At 46.7% G+C, this 20607-nt stretch overlaps 2 protein-coding genes across 6 annotated transcripts in view; one reads left to right on the forward strand and one right to left on the reverse strand.

Moving 5' to 3' along the window:
- ELF5 (E74 like ETS transcription factor 5) overlaps positions 1–12174 on the forward strand; it is a 29716-nt gene extending 17542 nt beyond the window's left edge. For 3 of the 5 annotated variants that reach the window (XM_047776019.1, XM_047776018.1, XM_047776017.1), the window contains exons 4-7: positions 2924–2974; positions 8767–8886; positions 9861–10056; positions 10519–10681. In XM_047776019.1, coding sequence (XP_047631975.1) covers positions 2924–2974; positions 8767–8886; positions 9861–10056; positions 10519–10615 — 464 coding nt within the window. In that variant the 3' untranslated portion in view covers positions 10616–10681. Of the gene's footprint in view, positions 1–2923; positions 2975–8766; positions 8887–9860; positions 10057–10518 lie in introns of all 5 variants that reach the window. The other 2 variants (XM_047776022.1, XM_047776020.1) reach the window with 1 other exon arrangement.
- A 6591-nt stretch (positions 12175–18765) lies between these two features.
- The window catches only part of CAT (catalase), a 39821-nt gene continuing 37979 nt past the window's right edge, over positions 18766–20607 (reverse strand). Inside the window, exons 12-13 of the mRNA XM_047776023.1 lie at positions 20077–20160; positions 18766–19494 (exon numbers count right to left, since the gene is read on the reverse strand). Of these exons, the coding sequence (XP_047631979.1) occupies positions 19429–19494; positions 20077–20160 (150 nt within the window). The 3' untranslated portion in view covers positions 18766–19428. The remainder of the gene's footprint in view (positions 19495–20076; positions 20161–20607) is intronic.

Genomic DNA, 20607 nt, shown 5'->3' on the forward strand with positions numbered 1-20607 from the left:
GCACAGCAGATAAGGATGCAGAGCAGTGAGTGGCAACTGTTTTTGTCACCTCGAACATGACCAAGAGGCAGAAATTTTTAAAAATAAAGGAAACACACTTCCGCTCAGTTTTAAGAAAGACCTTTCTAAAAGTTAGCACCTTCTTTTTAAAAGACTGCCTCACAAGATACCAGAGGTAGGAAGCTCCCCATCACTGGAGATAATCAAGCAGTCTAATAGCCCTCTACTTGATGGGGTGCTGTGGAAGGGATTCCAATTTGGGTGGAAACCCACAGAGGACCTTCCTGCTCTAGGATTCATTGCCCTCCCCTTGGTCTCTCTGATCCTGAGGGCCTGGGGGCAGGAAAGCTAAGGACGGAGTCCCTCGGGCGAAGCTTGGCTTCTGCCCTGGGAGCCATGGCCCCCTGGGGGTAAGAAAGGGACAAACAGACCTGCTGTCCATTGTGGTCCAGTCTCTGCTTGATTATTGCCAGTGGGAATGACCCTCCTGGAGTTAGGAGCAGTGACCTGCACTGAGAGTGAGCTTTCCCTGGAGGAAGGCAAGTCTGACCCAACCACAGGGGCTCAGGGAGGAGCTGGAGACTCCATTTGGAACCCTCCCAAGGGAAGAGCCTTGCATGAGCATCCCAGGGCCCTGGAGACAAGCATTCCATCCCAGGAGAGGATGCAACTTGGCACCACACACCTCAGGCCAACATCTAGTCACTCACGTTTGTCTCCAGGCAGGCCCCAGCAGCCCCTGCGCTGGGATCTCCCACCTCAGGCACCTCCCTTCCTGGCAACTGCTGCATCAGAAAACATCTATCCCCTGTCCCCCACTCCCAAAAAAAGGGGAGTTTCTGCTGTGGCTCAGCAGATAAAGACCTCACTAGTATCCACAAGGATTCAGGTTTGATCCCTGGCCTTGCTTAGTGGGTTAAGGATCTGGTGTTGCTGTGAGCTGTGGCATAGGTCGAAGATGAGGCTCAGAACCACATTGCTGTGGCTGTGGTGAGGCTAGCAGCTGCAGCTCCAATTTGATCCCTAGCCTAGGAACCTCCATCTGCCACGGGTGTGACCCTAGAAAGCAAAAAATAAAAAATAAAATGTAAAAAGCCAACTTTTTAAAAACAGGCTATAAATTTCCCCCTCGCTGTTCTTAAGGAATGTCAGAAGGTCCACCCAGGGGTGGAATTTCAGGCACACTCGGTCAGGGCCGTTGCTGTGCTGAGCAGTAAGACTATCTACTCCCCCAACTTGCTCTGGCCTCAGACTCCTCCTTTAATGTTCCTCAGGCAGGAACATGTACAGCGTATTGAAATGCACCTGTTGTGACCGAAGTTTCCAGTGTCCCCATTTGCCTGGGACACGGTGTCTCCCCGTTATCCTGTCTTCCATTCTCAAAAATGTCCATTATATGTGAGACTGGCTATTAACCTAGTCAAGGGCTTAGATGACTAAGATTAGGGCTCTGGCAGAAAAGGACACAGAACCAGTTGGGGCAGGAAGAGGAGTGAAGGGGGCTCTGGGGCTCGGAGTGCTGTCTGGCTCAGCAGGTATTACAGTAGGATTTAAGGGTCCAAGGACAAGGGACCCTGGTCACCAGAGGGCTGGAGGACTGAGGTGGCTCCCAAGCAACAGGAGAGGAAGATCCCTGGTCACCCCCCACCTCTCGTTCTCAGACAGGTGAACTGAGGGTGTGGCTGACCAGAGCCCATCAGAGACTGGCCCTGGGAAGCAACAGTGACAGGTGTGCCCTGTCCCCGTGCTCTCAGGACATGGAGATAAGACCTCACTTCGGACACCAAGTTAGAAAACAGAGGTCCTTTGGCCTGTACGGCTACATGAAAAATGATCTGAAACTCATTAACTCACCCCCAGCCCACCTCACTCTTCTGAGGAGACAACCAAGGTCCCCACAGTCCCCAGGGCTCCTTTATTTATCTTATTTTATTATATTTTTATTTTTATTTTAGCTTTTTAGGGCTGCACCTGTGGCATATGGAAGTTCGCAGGCTAGGGGTCGAATCAGAGCTACAGCTGCCAGCCTACACCACAGCCACAGCAACTTGGGATCTGAGCCGCATCTGTGGCCTACCCCACAGCTCACGGCAACGCTGGATTCTTAGTCCACTAAGCAAGGCCAGGAATCAAGCCCGCATTCTCATGGATACCAGTCAGGTTCATTACTGCTGAGCCGCAACGGGAACTCCCCAGGGTCCCTTTAAATCCTCGTATTGGGTTCTGCGGTCTTTGCGGCCTCCTGTGTCCATTTCCGCCTTTGACCAGCACAGAAGAGACCTTACATCCCAGATCATAGCCAGAGGGGAGGTCAGCCGTGGTTTTGTCACGTGTTGCCCGTGAGGAACTTGAGCCCAGAGAGGGTCAAGTGGGCAGACTGGAGAGGTCCGCGCAGGTGTCAGTGACTCAGTGCAGCACAGAGCCCAGGCCAGGACTCCTCCCAGTGCCTGTTCAGGAAAGCCCAGAGGCTACTGGGATGCCTGGCCTGAGGCTTTCTCCAGGGAGGCTTTAAAAACAAGGAGATTTTACCTCTCGGGATGAATTCTGGGGGGTCCTATACAGGCCAGATGGTTTCCAATTTTCCTTTTTTTTTTTTTTGTCTTTTTAGGGCTGCACCCCCATGGTTTATGGAGGTTTCCAGGCTATGGTTTGAATTGGAGCTGTGGCTACTGGCCGCAGCCACAGCAACGCCAGATCCTTAATCTGCTGAGCGAGGCCAGGGACTGAACCTGCATCCTCATGGATACTAGTAGGGTTCTTAACCTGCTGAGCCACAACAGGAACTCCTCCAAGGTTCCTTCTGAAATAAAACTACCCTAAAGAGGGACAGTCACTTCCCTTCTCCCCAGCTCCTCCCCTCCCAGCCTGGCCAGAGAAACAAGGATTTGATGGCATGGTTTGTGGATTTCGCTTTCTTTCCCAGGTTACTCCTTTTTTAATGATGCTGAAGAGACCAAGGCTGCCATCAAAGACTGTAAGTAACCAAGTTTAAACTGTGTCCAGGCTGTTGCTAGGTACATGGGCTGAATGGTTTCAACCACACTCAAAGGCTGAGCTAAAATAATCACAGACTAGGAGAAGACAGCGGGAGAATCGTGCTGGACAGAGCATGGGGCTTGGGTCTGTGGCTTCGTTATCCTCCCCCATACTCAGTTTCTGTGTCTATAAAATGATGGCCCCCTCGCTAGGTCGTGAAGAGTTCAAGTCACAGTGCATATCAAGGGCCTGGCCTGTGCCAGCAGTGTAGACACTCCAAAAACTGGTACCCATTAGCAATAATAATAATAATTACTAACCATTAGAGGCCTGGTGGCTGATAATATCTACAGAGAATCTGAGCTCACTAAGCAGATCATGTTTATAATTGCACGGTGATAGAGAATCTCAAATGGCCATGCTGATTCTGAAAATCAACCCTCACCGTTTCACTTCTGCAGATGGAGAAGTACATGTAGGAAAGGGAACTTTGGTGGGTTTGTTTTTTAAAGGTGGTAATGATGATTCTTAATTACTGAGACCCAGGCAAAGGCCCTGGCCAGGGCCTGGTCAACGAGGAGTAAGTGGCATCCTGGGGCATCGGGCACTGTTCCCATCCAACATCTTCGATGAAGACTCAATAGCTATCGTCACAGTTTGTGAAGCCCTTACTATGTGCTCAGTGCAGTGCAGCAAGTATTCCACATACATTAACTCATTTACTCCTCATCATAACCTCACTAGGTACAGAGTTCCCATTGTGGCTCTGCAGGCTGAGAAACTGACTGGCATCCATGAGGATGTGGGTTCGATCCCTGGCTTCTCTCAGTGAGTAAAGGATCAGGCATTGCCACAAGCTGCAGTATAGGTCACAGATGCAGCTCCGATCAGTGTTGCTGTGGCTGTGGTATAGGCTGCAGCTGCAGCTCCGATTTGACGCCTAGCCCAGGAACTTTCGCATGCCATGGGTTCAGCCCTAAAAAGCAAAAAAAAAAAAATAAAAATAAAAATAAAGTAAAAAATAAAAAAATAACCTCACCAGGTATTAATATTATCCCCATTCGCATCTGAGAAAACAGGCGATGCTGTAACTTATAACTCTCAAGTTATAAGTAAATGCAGAGCTGAGATTCCAACTCAGTCTATGCTCTTAGATGCTGTGCTCTTCCCCACATGTTGCACACAAAGGCACACGCATACACACAGGCACACTCCCAGACCCTTCTGTTCACTCTGCTGCCCTCTCAGTTGAGACATAAGACTCGGTTTTCCTCGGTCTAGGCCCAGCTCCGCAATGATCCAGAGAACAGGAGGTTTTCCACTTAGTACCTGCTGAAGGGGCCCAGGCCCACCAAGCTAGGAAACCCTCTGAACCAGCCCCGGGCAATGCACCCCAGTCCTTCTTCACGTCATCTTTCCTTCCACCCATCCTTCCCCCTCTTCCCAGTGAACACAGCCCGGGCCTGGCTTTGCTGCAGGGGGCATCTCCTGGGTGGGGTGCAAGCTTTACGGCCAACTGCTAGTGTCATGAGGACCACAAGCTCGATTTAGAAACTGCCACTCCAGGTTCCATGCCAGCTTCTGGAAGACAGCTGACCATGATTTCAAACAATGACGTATACCCTTTGGCCACATGTTAGCAGCCTCCAGTTGCACAGCCACCAAACTTCTCCAAATCCCCCCGACGGCAGAGAACCAGGGCCATGGCCCCACTGGCCCCACGCCAGGCCCAGCCCAACTACAGGGACATGTTCAAGATAGCAGGGGGACAGGGAAGCCTGCTGCCCAGGACACCACGGGCCTCTGCAGAGGGAACAGGGGTACATGATGCTGCTACTGCCGCCTCTGGCTAAACCTGGGGAGGTCAGAAACCTTCTTCGGCATGGCCATGTGCTGATGGCTTCAGCCACCACCCCCCCCCATGGCCACCCCTACAGCCACCCCCAGCAGAGCAAGGCCTCCAATCTAACCAACCCAGCACTGCCTTCAGAGCCACTGCTGAGAACTCGGAACAGATGGAACAGGATTTTTAATTTTTTTTTAAGGGCTACACCTGCAGCATGTGGAAGTTCCCTGGCTAGGGGTTGAATCAGAGCTGCAGCTGCCAGCCTACACCACAGCCACAGCAACGCCAGATCCAAGCCACGTCGGTAACCTACACCACAGCTCATGGCAATGCCGGATCCTTACCCCACTGAGCGAGGCCAGGGTTCGAACCTACTTGCTCATGGCTGCTGGTCAGCTTCGTTTCTGCCAAGCCACGACAGGAACTCCAGAATAGGATTATTTATCCCTGGGCAGACCCACCAGGAGGAACTCCCACCATCCCCATAACCCCGCCTCATGCGGACCCACCACCGTGTTCATCCCGTCAAGCCGGTATCTTCCCGCGAAGCATATGGAGAAATCACAGAAATCAAAAGGGTGACGCTTGTCCTCCCACTTCTCGCCTTGTGGGCACTTCTGTGATTTTTGTTGTCTAGTCCCCGGTGAACAATTAATTCACCTTTGTTTATCTTTACCGCCCCCTTTGTTTTCTCTCTTAAGAGATTAAATTAAAACAACAGCTAGATCTGCTCCGTACGTCAGGTGCCGAGCAGGAGTGTGGCCTTGCATCGGGAGACGGGCAGAGCTCTCGGTCTTGACCCACCAGCCGGCAGCCCTACTCACCTGCTGTCACCTCTCTTCCCCCCTTCGCAACCCCACAGTCAGCTGAACTCACCTGAGTGTTCACTGTGGTTTGGCCACTGTGGTCAGGAGCCCGTCTTTCCCCACCAAGACCATTCCCGACTGCGACCTGGGAAAGGGCGGAGTCGTGGCCTCAGTGACCCCGGAAGTCGACGTCACACGCTCGCGTCACTGATTGTTCCGGTGAACCAGGCACTGTGGTCTTTAGAGCCGGGGCTCTGACCTCAGACTCGGTGCGTGATCTCAGCTCCCCCCACCCTCCCATTAGGCAGGCGGGTGACCTGGATCGTGCTCCCCAAACCCAGCCAGGGCCCGCTCCCTCCTGCTCGGGTCCCAGTCTGAGAGCTTCTCTGGTGGCTCTTGTACAATTGCAGCGTATTCTCCCGCAGGCTGTCTTGTCCTCCACAGCATTTATCACCAGCGGAAACCACCCACATTTGTCCATTGCATGTTCCTACCCTCTTGGGCGTAAGTCCTCTGAGAGGAGAACCTTGGACACTGCTGAGTCCCCAGTGCCTGCTGCGGAGGGCATCCTGTGGCTCAACACTCGTGTGCCCGTGAGGGAGTGACCTACAGGGAGATACCCAGCCGCTCCTCCCCTCTGTTTTCTTATCTGTAAAATGGGGCGAGTAGGAAGCGTACGTCAGAAGGGCGGGGGAGATTGGGGCGAGCACCGGGCAGTAGCAAACAGGCAACAAACTCTTCTAATTACTCTATTGAGTAAATGTCTATTGAACACCTGCTGGGAAGGACATGCTGACACGGTAGCTGTCAACGTCTGCTTTGGAATGGAACTGCTCAGGTTCAAATCTTGCCTCCGCCACCCTGGACGAGATTCTTAAACTCTCAGGGCTTCAATTTCCTCCTCCATAAATGGAAATAGCAATAATACCCCCCAGGGTGGTGGCAGGGATTAAATGAGAAACTGTGTGGGAGGCCCTTACCAAGCACATGGCAGTTAGTACCTGCTGTATTAACATTAGCTGTTCGCACAGGTGAGCAAGAAATGAGCCAGGGCTTTGCAGGAGGCTGAGGAACACACAGGTGCTAGGGACAGAGAAGAGGCTTTAACCCAGGGGGTAAGTTCTGAGACGGCTTCCTGAAGAAGTCTTGTGAGAGGGGTGTCAGCTGGGTGAAAGTGGGGAGCCCGTGCAAAGGCCCTGAGGCAGGAGAAAGTCAAGGTCCATTGGGACTATCTGACCAACGGGAGGGGAGGAGTTGGGGAGCGGCAAGCGATCAGCCTGGAGAACTGGGTAGAGGTCCGTGTGTGAAGGGCCTCGCGTGGACGCCCCAGGGCAGACTGGGATTTTAGCCAAGGAACGACATGACCCACTCTCACTGGGGCAGGCAGCCCTAGGCAACAGGCAACATACTTATTACGTCATTCAGTCATTACAGCAAAGTGCCCCACCAGACGATCCCGCAGCGGTGGTGAGCATAGTGCAGAACAGCAGGGTGGCTGCACCCCAGCCATTGGGGAGCACCTGCTATGTGCCTAGAACTGTGCTGGTGCTGGGGGAGCCACACGGAAACACAAATCCTGCCCTCTAGTGGGTAAAGTCTGCCAGTGAACAAAGTAAATAAATACATAACATGTTCCAAGGTGATACATGGGACAGCAAAAAATAAATTAGGACGCGGAGTGTTGAGTGGGAGAGTGTGTGCAGTTCCAGGTCCAGTGCTCAGAGAGGGGCTCACTGAGAAGGTGGCTTTGAGCAAAGATGGAGACGAGGCTGGGAGCCGTGGACATCAGGAAAGAGCACTCGGGGCAAAGGGAGCAAGTGATCCCCTGAGGCGGGATGTGCCTGCGAGGTTCCGAAAGAGCCGGGGCCAGTGTGGCTGGAGCTGAGTGAACATGGCGGGTGGGTGCCAGGGAGGGGCGACCCAGTGCCACCTTTTCTTTCTTTTTTTTTTTTTCTTTCCTTTCGTTTTTCTTTTTTGGGGCTGCCCCCGCTGCACATGGAGTTCCCGGGCCAGAGATCAGATCCTAGCTGCAGTTGCAACAGAAGCCAGGATTGAACCTGGGTCCCAGCACTCCCAAGACACTGCTGATCCCGTTGCACAACAGCGGGAACTCCTTGTTTCCTAACCAGACACACTTTGGGGCAGTGCGGGTTCCTCGAACTTTTACTTACAGCGTGAGTTCTAATTTAGCTGGGCATGGAATTCATTCCTCACCTCTGCTATTCAGAAGCTCTACGCTCTTTGCTTTTTACCTGTGGCCCTTCTTGTGTGTTCTCCACACACTGGCCAGAGGGATTTTTTAAAAATGTGGGTCTTGTCAAAGTCCTAAGTCCTTGCTTTGCTTTTTGAAAAAAATCCCATCCTTACCACGTGCCCCCATGACCTGCCCCTGCATCTCACCCACCCAGCCCCACGCTGGGCGCCCCCTGTGCCTGTCTGGTCCTAGTCGCTCCAGCTTGGCTTTTGCACGTGCTGCTCCTTCCCCCGGAACATGCCCCCACCTCCTGACATCAATGTGCAGTCTCCTCTCCAGGAGGCTCTCCCTGGCCACCCCCCCTACAGTAGTGCTTTCCTCTGCCTTGTTCTCTCTCTCACATCTCCTTCCTCCAAAACATTCACAACAAGGGCGATTGGTGTTTCACTCGAGTTTTCCTTGCCCTGTAGTCCTTAAACTCCACGTGAGCAGGAGCCAGATCTGTCTTGTTGGCTTTCTGTCTCCAGGTCAGAGTGGAGCCTGGCACACTGTAGGTCCCCAGTGTTAAATGCATATGCCCCTTAAATCTCTAATTATCCCAAAGCATCCGGCATGCTGTCTCCTATCACAAAGGAGTTCAATTAATAGTTGCTCATTTGGGGAGTTCCCGTCATGGCTCAGTGGTTGACGAATCCAACTAGGAACCATGGTGTTTCAGGTTCGATCGCTGACCTCGCTCAGTGGGTTAAGGATCTGGTGTTGCCGTGAGCTGCAGTGTAGGTCGAGGACGCGGCTCGGATCCCGAGTTGCAGTGGCTCTGACGTAGGCTGGCAGCTACAGCTGCAATTAGACCCCTAGCCTGGGAACCTCCATATGCCGAGGGAGTGGCCCTAGAAAAGGCAAAAAGACCAAAAAAAAAATTTGCTCATTTGGTGTGGTTTTAGGTCAGAATGTGGCCTCTGGATTCCTTCCTACAGCTAAATCATCTGTTGCAGATGCTGACTCCAGTTGCTTGAAAACAAGTGGCATCAAAAGCCAAGACTGTCACAATCATAGTCGAACAAGTAAGTGCAGAGGTGCCCTCTTTCCTTGCTAATGTCTTTAAACCATTCATGAGCCAAAGTGATCCACTTTAATAAGCTTTGAAACTCACTATTTTGAGTGGGACCAGTTATTTCCCCGGGGACATAGCAGAGAAATTGATGATTACTTTTATAAGTGTTACCATAATCCAATTTATTTCTTTTCACTGGGAAATGGTATTAGGAGAATTAAAGACATTTTCTTGCCATGTTGAATAAGGATCTGCTTCTCCTGGTCAGCTGCGGCTCCTTCTCACTAAAGTACTCAAGGATGATACTAAAAAAAACCCCTAGGAATTGACAATTCTATTTGTTTTCCCAGCACTAAGATAGCCCCAGTACAGAGTTAAGCCTGCTAGGCTTGGTTCTAACCACTTAATATGTATTAAATCATAATCCTCTAACCCATGCTATGATGTAGGTACTCTTATTAACCCGTTCTATGGGAGAGAAAATAACTAGAAAGATTTGATTACAGAGCTAGAAGAGGTAAATTCAGGCTCCAAACCCAGGCAGTCAGACCCCAGAGCCAGTCTTAACTACAATATAGCGGAACAAGAGAAATACCAGCTTTTCATGAGAAACACAACTGTCAAATTAGTCCCGCCGGACAGTTGTGGCTATGGGATCTCAGGACAACCATGCTGCCTGTCAGCGAGAAGAATGAAACATCATTCCGCATCATCTCGTTCAGTCCATTGGAATTGGTCGGTGGGTCCATAGGGCAAGGAAGGTTTGAGAGCCAGTTCTGCTGGCTGATGTAAATATGGTGTCTCTGCGTGTGTTTTGTAATTGCTTCAGTAGAAGAGGACACGTCACAGCTCAGTAAGGTTCCAGGCAAAGTGTGGGGTCCTAACGGCCGGCAAGGAGCAATGTTCATGGGTTAATGAGAAGTGGTACAACTCTTTAATTTTTTTTTTTTCCATCTTAACTCACCTTTTTTCCTTTCTCAAAAGGCCTCCAAAGTTCTCATCTATGGGAATTTGTACGAGACCTGCTTCTGTCTCCTGAAGAAAACTGTGGCATCCTGGAATGGGAAGATAGGGAACAAGGTATTTTTCGGGTGGTTAAATCCGAGGCCCTGGCAAAGATGTGGGGACAAAGGAAGAAAAATGACAGGATGACGTATGAAAAGTTGAGCAGAGCTCTGAGGTAAGTGACCAGCCCAAAATGCCCCGAGCCATCAGACAGAGCTTTGTAAAATGGCCAGCTTTAGGAAATTCAGCTGTTTTTGTAGCATTTTACTTGATAATCCAAAGATCATGAGACCACACGTTGGCTCTGAGTTACAGGTGGGATTAGGGTTTGTAAATTGGCATGCCATCCTTTTCTTTCTTGGCAGTGTTCACCCCCGGGGATCACTCTGAAGCCAGGCCATGACACACACACACACACACACACACACACTCACACACTTTGAACTGAATGTGGCGAGGTTCAGTCCTCAAGATGTCTGGGAAAGGTTTAAGTGTAAGTTGATAAGAGGGCGTGAAAATACCAGGGTAACCGAGGACCCCGCCTTGTCACCCAAGAGGAATGAGGAGAGTGTTTATGTTCTGTTGTTCCCCTGGGGTGCAAACCCTCCCCACATTTCTCTTCTGCTGTCTTTCACAGGTACTACTACAAAACAGGAATTTTGGAACGGGTTGACCGAAGATTAGTGTACAAATTTGGAAAAAATGCACACGGGTGGCAGGAAGACAAGCTATGATCTGCTCCGCCATCGAGCTCATTTTTTGGATTTCTGTCTCTTAAAAAACAAGCAGATTGCAATAGACATTTGAAAGTTGTTTTGTTTTTGTTTTTTAACGTGCAAACATGCTGATAAAATTTCTCCCCATCTCAGCTTACATTTGGCTTCAGAATCATTGTTGTCTCCTTGGGGGTGATGGCAGTAACCCTGGAGAAATTCTTTTTTTTTTTTTTTTTTTTAGCCAAGGGAAGGAGGGGGTGACCTTTGGTGGTACCTTGATCAGACCTGACTTCCCTAATCAAGAGCTGCAGAACCACAATTGCCAGTGCCATTGGTGCTGCTCAGAGAAAAAGTTCTTTTTTGTTTTTGTTTTTTGTCTTTTCAGGGCCGCTCCCTCGGCATATGGAGGTTCCCAGGCTAGGGGTCAAATCAGAGCTGTAGCCCTTGGCCTACGCCACAGCCACTGAAAGGCCAGATGCGAGCCTCATCTGCAACCTACACCACAGCTCGTGGCAACTCCAGATTCTTAACCCACTGAGTGAGGCTAGGGATCGAACCTCATGGATACTAGTCAGTTTCGTTTTCACTGAGCCACGACGGGAACTCCAGGATTCAGTTCTACCATCAGAGACTTATCCCGGGCTCCCATTCCAAAGGCTCAGAAGTTTTCACATATTTAACTATGGCACCTCACAAAGAAAAAAAAAAAAAGGTGATTAGTTTGTAGTTAATAGAGGGGGTGAGATGTAAGACAAACACTGTAGATTTTAAATCATTAAAGTCAAATTCCATAGGGAGGTTTCTTACTGAGTACAAGAGCTACGCCATCAAGCTGGTACATAATGGGATTCAGTACGTTCAAAGTAAGTTTCTTAACCAGAACATCGTTTCAACCCCTCAGCAAAACACCCGTGGCCGTCCTTCTGGAGGAACACACTTGAAATCAGGCATGTTCTTGATTCTTGCTGAGTTTATCCCCCCTCTTTTCCTATGGTGGGGGCATCAGAGATGCAAAGAGTTAGTCAACAGATACTTGCATCCATTTCCAATTCACCGCTGTGTCTATGATTCAAGCTGTCGACCCCAGAACATCGTAATTCACGGAGGATTCTGTCTGTGGTCTAAACCTTTCTAGAACTGGGAATGTCCTGACAGCGCGGTAACAGCCAATGAAATTATGAATCTCTTTGGTGTATCTTCCTACCTGATGTGCGTGCAAGCTCTAAGACACATATTTCCTTGACGAATATAGTGATGGTGGATTTATACCAGTGAATGTTCATGGTTGAAAGTCTGCACTGACATTTTCTCATCAGTTGCTGGTAGGTAGTTGAGCCACTAGTGACCTCGACCAGGTGAACTGCCCAGGACCCCAAGTGCCCCAGAGCAGGAAGCTTCACGTGACCAGGCGCTGAGCCAACAATGCAGACCCGGGGCCTCCATTCTTAGCGTTTCATGGCATAAGTGATGTGTTTTTAAAAAATGTGAATGACTGTAAAATAATCTATTTTTGGATGCATGTGTTTTCCAGGTGGATACAGTTTGTAAACAATGTGAATAAAATATTTAACATGTTACACCGTCTCTGTATTGTTCAGTTCAGCCGGGCAGACTCAGCAAAGCATTGACCACCTATAAAACCCTTGGTGACCTTCTGGTTCCGAGCATTTAGGAGATTCCTGGAGAGGCCAAAGATGCCAAAAGGATACGGAGTGATCCTCCCCACAACCTTTCCACCCTAGGACAGGAGTCCCCTCACAAGACGGAACTCATGGTTCACTGGGGTTTACAGATGTTTTTGTTTGGTGCACACACACAATTTCTTTTTACTTGTATTTTGAGGTTTTGTTTTGTTTCTTATTATGAATTAGTTGCTGTTTTTGTTTTTGTCTGTTTAGGGCTGCACCTACAGCATGTGGAGATTCCCAGACTAAGGGTCCAATTGGAGCTTCGGCTGCTGGCCTACACCACAGCCACAGCAGTGGCTGCGTCCGAGCTGCGTCCGAGACCTACACCACAGCTCACGGCAATGCCGGATCCTTAACCCGCTGAATGAGGCCAGGGATAGAACCCGCAACTTCAGGGTTCCTAGTCGGATTTGTTTCTGCGGCACCGCAATGGGAACTCTTAGTTGCCTTATGTAAAAATAAAGAGATTTACAGACAAATTCGGATTGCCAATTTTTTTTATAGTTGATTTACAGTGTTCTGTCAATTTCTGCTGTACAGCAAATACATTCATGTATTCATACATAGCTTCAGTGTATGTATATATATATACATATATACATTGTTTTTCTCCTATTATCTTCTATCATGTTCTATCACAAGTGATTGGATATAATTCCTGGTGCCATACAGCAGGACCTCATTGCTTATCCATTCTTTTTTTTTTTTTTTCTTCTTAGGGCCACACACAGGTCATATGGAAGTTCCCAGGCTAGTGGTCCAATTGGAGCTGTAGCCACAGGCCTACACCACAGCCACAGCAACTTGGGATCTGAGGCATGTCTGCGGCCTACGCCACAGCTCACGGCAACGCCAGGTCCTTAACCCACTGAGCAAGACCAGGGATCGAACCCACAACCTCATAGTTCCTAGTCGGATTCATTAACCACTGAGCCACGATGCGAACTCCTGTTGACTTGTTAATGATGGCCATTCTGACAGGTGCGAGGTGTTATCTCATAGTAGTTTTGATTTGCATTTCTCTAATAATCAGTGATGTTGAGCGTTTTTTTCATGTGCTTGTTGTCCATCTGCATGTCTTCTTTGGAGAAATGTCTGTTCAGGTCTTTTGCCCATTTTTCAGTTGGGTTGTTGGATTTTTTTTTGCTGTTGAGTTATATAAGTTGTTTGTATATTTTAGGGATTAGGCTCTTGTCAATTGCATTGTTTGAAACTATTTTCTCCCATTCTGTAGATTCTTTCTCTCGCTTTTTTAATGGTTTCCTTTGCTGAGAAGCACAGTTAGCTTTGAGTTTAGGGCCCATCTGGATTAACCAGGATGATCCCATCTGAAGATCCTGCAAAAACATTTTTTTCCAAATAAGGTCATCTTCACAGACTCCTGAGATTAGGACATAGACATATTCTTTTGGGGGTCATCATTTAACCCACTATACTCTTTCCAATGTGAGTTTTACTTAAACATACAGCTTCATCAAACAATTCATTAAAGAGCAGAAGGTACAAGGACAGTTTAAAATACCACACTTTAAGCAAACAATAACAAAGCAAAAAACAAAAATAAAAACAATAATACAAAATTCATTTATCAAGTAGTCCAATGAGGGGAAGAGTATTTCCTTTGTAAAAAAATGATCACAATGGGAGTTCCCTTCATGGCTCAGTGGTTAAGGAACCCAACTAGGATCCATGAGGATGCTGGTTCAATCCCTGGCCTTGCTCAGTGGGTTAAGGATCCAAAGTTGCCGTAAGCTGTGGTATAGGTTGCAGACACGGCTTGGATCTGGTGTGCTGTGGCTGTGGTGTAGGCTGGCAGCTATAGCTCCGATTCGACCCCTAGCCTGGGAACTTCTGTTTGCCATGGGTTCAGCCCTAAAAAGAAAATAAATAAATAAATATATAAATAAAAGACAATGGCGTTTTCCATTGATTGATTAAAATTCTCAAAAACTGAAAAGTATGCAGGATGTTTGGAATTCACCTCTACTAACCTTTCACATCTTTAAAAGTTCCGAGAAGGATTTTAAAGCCTTCAATTTGTCTTATTGGATCATTTAAAGTGGAATTGGCCCTTTGCCTTTTAGCGATATGAACTAAGAGGCAAAGAAAAAAAGAAAGGAAAAGAAAGTGCAAAGATGTTTTTAAAACTCATTTGTGTAGCAGAGATATGATCCACTCTCTGCAAAAGGATAAAATTAATGTGTTTGAAACTGCAATTCTGACATTGAATTTGAAAGGAATACAGTGATCCTTCCGTGTTTCTCTAAGCCCAGAATAAGCCCTTCTTTCAAAAGAGCAAGGAATAGATTTTAAAATACCAGAAGTTAGGAGTTTCCATGGTGGCTCAGCAGGTTAAGAACCCAACACAGTGTCTGTGAGGATGTGGGTTCAATCCCTGGCCTCACGCAGTGAGTCAAAGATCCTGCGTTGCTGGTGTAGGTGTAGCTGTGGCGTAGGTCGAAGATGAGGCTCAGAACCCACATTGCTGTGGCTGTGGTGTAGACTGGCAGCTGCAGCTCCAATTCGATCCCTAGCCTAGGAACTTCTATATGCTTCAGATGTGACTGTAAAAAGAAAACATTTTTAAAAATAGGAGTTCCCGTCGTGTCACAGTGGTTAGCAAATCCGACTAGGAACCATGAGGTTGCGGGTTTGGTCCCTGCCCTTGCTCAGTGGGTTAAGGATCCGGCATTGCCGTGAGCTGTGATGTAGGATGCAGACACGGCTCGGATCCCGCATTGCTGTGGCTCTGGCGTAGGCCGGTGGCTATAGCTCCTATGGGACCCCTAGCCTGGGAACCTCCATATGCCGCGGGAGCGGCCCAAGAAATGGCAAAAAGACAAAAAAAAGAAAAAATAATAATAATAATAAATAAAAAGACAAAATAAAATAAAATACCAGAGGTTGACTTTTAGACAGTGGTGTACCAGAAAATAAGTGAAAATGCCTTTTAAGAAGGCAAGAATGTGAGAAATGAAAAGGCATAACCACACAAAAACATGTACACCAATGTTCAGAGCGGCATTATTCATAATAGGCAAAAAGAGGACACAAGCCAACTGTCTGTCAACTGATGAATGGATTTAAAAAAAAAAAAGACATAGCTCATCCATTTAATGGAATATTATTTGGCAATAAAAGGAAATGAAGTACTGACACATGATACAACACATAACAATCTTGATAACATTATACTAAGTGAAAGAAGCCAGTCTTAAAAAACAACTGTATGATTCCACTTAAATAAGATATGAAGTGTAGGCAACTCTATAGACAGATCCATGACGGCCAAGGGTTTGCCAGGCAGGATTAAGGTGGGGCAATGGTGAATGGTTGCTAATGGGTACCAGGTCTTTTTACAGATGACAGAAATGTTCTAAAATTTATTGTGGCCTTGATTGCACAACTCTGTGCACACACTAAAAACCACTGAATTGTAACTTTAAGTGGGTAAATTTTATGGTTTGTGAATTCTATCTCAAAAAAACCTGTTAGGGGAGTTCCCTGGTGGCTCAGCAGTTTAAGGTTCCAGCATTGTCATTCCCGTGGCTCTGGTTACTGCTGTGGTGCTGGTTCTATCCCTGGCCCAGGAAATTCTGCATGCTACCCTCCAGCTCCAGAACTTGTTCATTTTCTGAAACTGAAACTTTACAGCCACTAAATAATTATGCTCCACTTGCCCCTCTCCCAGCCCCAGGCAACTACCATTCTAATGTGTCTTTGCGTATTTGATTATTCTAGGTGCCTCATATAAATGGGTTCATACCATATTTGTCCTCTGTGTCAGACTTATTTCACTTAGCATAATGTCTTCAAGGTTCATGCATGTTGTAGCATAAGCCAGAATTTCCTTCCTTTTTAAGGCTAATATTCCATGGTCTGGATGTGCATTTTGTTTATCCATTCATCCATCAATGGGTACTTAGATTTATTTCACCTTTTGGCCCTTGTGAATTGTACACCTATCTCTTCAAGCCCCTGCTTCCACTTCTTTGGGGTATATACCCGGAAGTGGGATTGCTGAATGGGACCACTGGATTTTTGTGGCCTGGAAGTCACTGATGACCTTGGCAAGGACAGAAAATAGTGTGGATCACAAATAAAGGAAATTCTTTTAAGGTTTTTTTCAATAAAGGGGAGCAGATTCAATGGGTCAATAATAAGAGAGGCCTATGAGATCAAGAGAGGATTTGAGCAGCAGATTTGCATGCTAAGAGGAACCAGGTAGAATTCCAGGACAGTCAGGAGGGCTTGGACCAGTGCTTGTAGCGGGGCTAGGCCTCAATATGAACAGAACTCATCTCTGTCAACAGGAAGGAAAGAAGAGCACATGGATGTTGATGCTGGCAGGTGGGAGGATTTTGATGGAGAAAAAGGAAATTTCCCTGTCCTTGATGGAATAGGAGCAGAGGGAGAGGGAGAGTTTAGTGAGGAAGGAAAAATAGGTTTCCAGGCAGTGCTGAGGGTCCACTTGAGTTCGTTGTCAAATTTTTACAAGCCCAGCCAGCGGGGCTGTGTTTTGCTCCAGCCAGACATTTCCAGAGTAAGAAGTGACAAAGTGAGAGCCTGGGTTCTGGAGCGATTATCATTTTGAACTATGAAATCTAACCAGAATAAGCAGGGAAGTAAGGACGTGAAGAGGACAATGACCAGTGAAGTTTCTAGTAGTGTTGAAGAACTGATGGAAGGGGAAGTCTACAGGAAATTAGGCTATGTTCACACACACACACACACACACACACACACACACACACACACACACAGGCTTCGTGGGTAACAGTACATGCCCTTGCCCTTTGACTTAAGTGCTGCCTAAGTGCCCATCAATAGATGAATGGATTTAAAAGATGTGCTATATAATGGAATATTAGCCATAAAAAAGAACGAAATCTTGCCACCTGCAACGTAGGCTGGACCTAAAGGGTATTATGCTCAGTGAAATAAGTTAAAGACAAATTCTGTATGATTTCACTTACATGTGGCATCTAAAAAACAAAATAAATGAACAAATATAACAAAGTTGCCACAGGAAAGGGTGGGGGGGAATAGATGAGGGATATTAATTAAGACGTACAAATTCCCAGTTGCAAAATAAATGAGTCATAGGTATGAGATGTACCGTGTGAGGAATACAATCAGTAACTATGTAATATCTTTGCACGGGGACATATCATAACTGATTTATCGTCATGATCATTTTGAAATGCACTGAAATACTGAATCACTAGGTTGTGTAACAGGAACCTGGTATACTTCATCAATAAACAAAGTCATAGAAAAAGAGATCAGATGTGTAGTTACTATCAGGTGGGGGACAGAGGGAAGGGGACTTAGAGAAAGGCAGTCAAAAAGGTCCAAACTTGTAGTTACAAGATAAACAAGTACTAGAAATGGAAGGTACAACAAGATAAATATAATTAACACTGCTCTTAAGTTATCACACATGAAAGTCATTAGGAGGAAATGCTAAGAGATCTCATCACAAGAAGAAAATTTTTTTTCTTTTTGTCTTTTTTTAGGGTCACACCCATGGGATATGGAGGTTCCCAGGCTAGGAGTCGATCAGAGCTGTAGCCGCCAGCCTAAGCCACAGCCACAGCCACAGCCACAGCCATACAAGATCGGAGCTGCATCTGCAACCCACACCACAGCTCACAGAACACTGGATCCTTAACCCACTGAGCAAGGCCAGGGATTGACCCTGCGTCCTCACAGGAACTAGTCAGGTTCGTTACCACTGAGCCACCGCGGGAACTCCAGAAAATGATTTTCTGTTTCTTTAATGCTGTATCTGTATGAGATGATGAATGTTCACTAAACGCACTGTGATAACACTTCATGATGTGAGTTCAATCATTATACTGTATGCCTTAAACCTATACAGTGCTGTATGTCAATTATAACTCAGTAAAACTGGGAAGAAAAAACTGAAAACTAAAATTTTAAAAATTAAAACTCATTTTCAGATAACGAAGTAAGCTAAGGAACAAGAGATCCAAGTAATTTTCAAGTAATTGTCCAAGTAATTTTCAAAAAGAATAACGGTCTGGTCCCCTGTGTCTCAGAGGCTGTGCCTAAAGGCTATCAGTTTAAGCAAAGGGCATACTAGTGAAGCTGGATTTTTTGCTCTTTTTAGGGCCACACCCGCAGCATATGGAAGTTCCCAGACTAGGGGTCAAATCAGAGCTGCAGCTGCCAGCCTACACCACAGCCACAGCAATGCTGGATCTGAGCTGCGTCTGTGACCTACACCACAACTTATGGTAACGCTGGATCCCTGACCCACTGAGCAAAGCCAGAGATTGAACCCACATCCTCATGGATACTAGTTGGGTTTATTCCCGCTGTGCCACAACGGGAACTCCCAAAGTTGGCATTTTTAATTTTAAGGGTAAGCATTTGGTAACATAGGATATTCAGATTAAGTATCTTAAGACATTCCAAGTAAGACATGAAGCCTAAATAAATTAAATACCAGTCTTCTATTTTTAAGTGCAGATTATTTTATTGTAAAAATGTAAGCAATTACAAATCAGTCTGTTGCAAAAATCAATGCTGTATTAGCATAAATGTAATTCCCAGTTTTAAAAAAATCTCATCAGTTCCAAGCAGGATTAAACATTAAGTCATGATGGTACTGAAGTTATTTTCAAAAGACCCCAAAGCATTAGGTATATTTTTCCTATATGGAACTTAGAAAAATCAAAATTTCTGAGTGGATTATCTTCATCTTTTCTTCTTATATAATTACGGCCGTATTTTTATATAATAGTTCATGAGATGATAATGTAAAGATACTCATTTCGCCAAGATTTTTTTCTTATCAAATAAAATCATATATCTGCTAGAAATTTTCACTCTGGTCATTTTAAGTGAATAATCAACTGTCAAAGGCAAATACATATTCCCTTTAAATGACTGTTCAGCCCCAACCTTCACTTACCCCTAGGAAAGTAGCATTCAAAGCCATTATTGCATTATTTGCTACAGAAACCTGGATTATCATTTTACAGACAGAAGCTTGCATTTGCATGTCTAGCACAGGAGAATCTTGCATCCAGTGACGAATGGGTATGTGTGTGAATTCCATGCTTTGCTTCAGAGGCGGACAGCAACTTGGTGCAGGATCAGGGCCCCCGACCCTCACAGGTTAGCTTTCTCCCTTGCAGCCAAGTGAGATCCAGCCTGCACATAGGTGTGAACTGCATTCTGTTTCAAAAAAACAAGACCAGCAGGTTAATTAACTCACTGGACAGCAGCAACTTGGTATTTATCTTAGCTTTAATTTGTGCTCCGATGAAAGTAACCATTCAAAATGTTTTCACCTTAAACTGTCTTATCCTGCCCAGGGCTAAAATGAAGAGTGTGTTCTTTCTATCTGTTTCAAATGAGATTCTGAACAATGGCTTAAGAATTGGAAGAGGAGTTCCCGTCGTGGCGCAGTGGTTAATGAATCCGACTAGGAACCGTGAGGTTGCGGGTTCGGTCCCTGCCCTTGCTCAGTGGGTTAAGGACCCGGCGTTGCCGTGAGCTGTGGTGTAGGTTGCAGTCGCGGCTCAGATACTGCATTGCTGTGGCTCTAGTGTAGGCCGGTGGCTACAGCTCCGATTGGACCCATAGCCTGGGAACCTCCATATGCCTCGGGAACGGCCCAAGAAATAGCAAAAAGACTAAAAAAAAAAAAAAAAAGAATTGGAAGAGTTGTCCCTGAAGAGAATCAACATAACAGGAAGCCCAGGGTGCGGATCCGGACACACCTTCCCCGGCACAGCTGAGCTACTCAGGGCTCACCTTTGGTTTCTCAGCATTGTATTTGTCCAGAAGAGCCTGAACGCGGGCCCCATAGTCCGGATGGACGTCACTGAAGTTCTTGACCTGAAACCAAATGAAAATATTGTAAACATCCCCGCAGCCCCCTCCTAGGCCAGTCCCCAGGGTCCGCTTCACAGCAGTCACTCCACAGGTACAGAAGGACACTTCCACCAACACAGAGCCACAGGATTTACCAACGGAGTAAAGACGTGCAGGGTCTGGAGAAAACCCGGACATATCCTGGCTGGGCAACCTTGGAGAAGCCATTCAGCAGAGCTTCAATATCCACTCCCCATAAAATAAGTGAGATAATTCAACCTGTCTCATACTGTCCGATATCCACCCTCCATAAACATGAGACCATTAAATCCACCTCAAAGAGTATTGTGAGAAAAACACCTTATGACGTGAGCTGTACGGATGGCACATAAAGAGCCGACCTCAGAGTAACTCAACAAATTTTAGTGATTTGTAGTAAGAAACATGCCCAGATACTGCCTGAATTTAAAG

Source organism: Phacochoerus africanus, chromosome 4 (assembly GCF_016906955.1).
Source record: "Phacochoerus africanus isolate WHEZ1 chromosome 4, ROS_Pafr_v1, whole genome shotgun sequence".
Classification (NCBI taxonomy): Eukaryota; Metazoa; Chordata; class Mammalia; order Artiodactyla; family Suidae; genus Phacochoerus; species Phacochoerus africanus.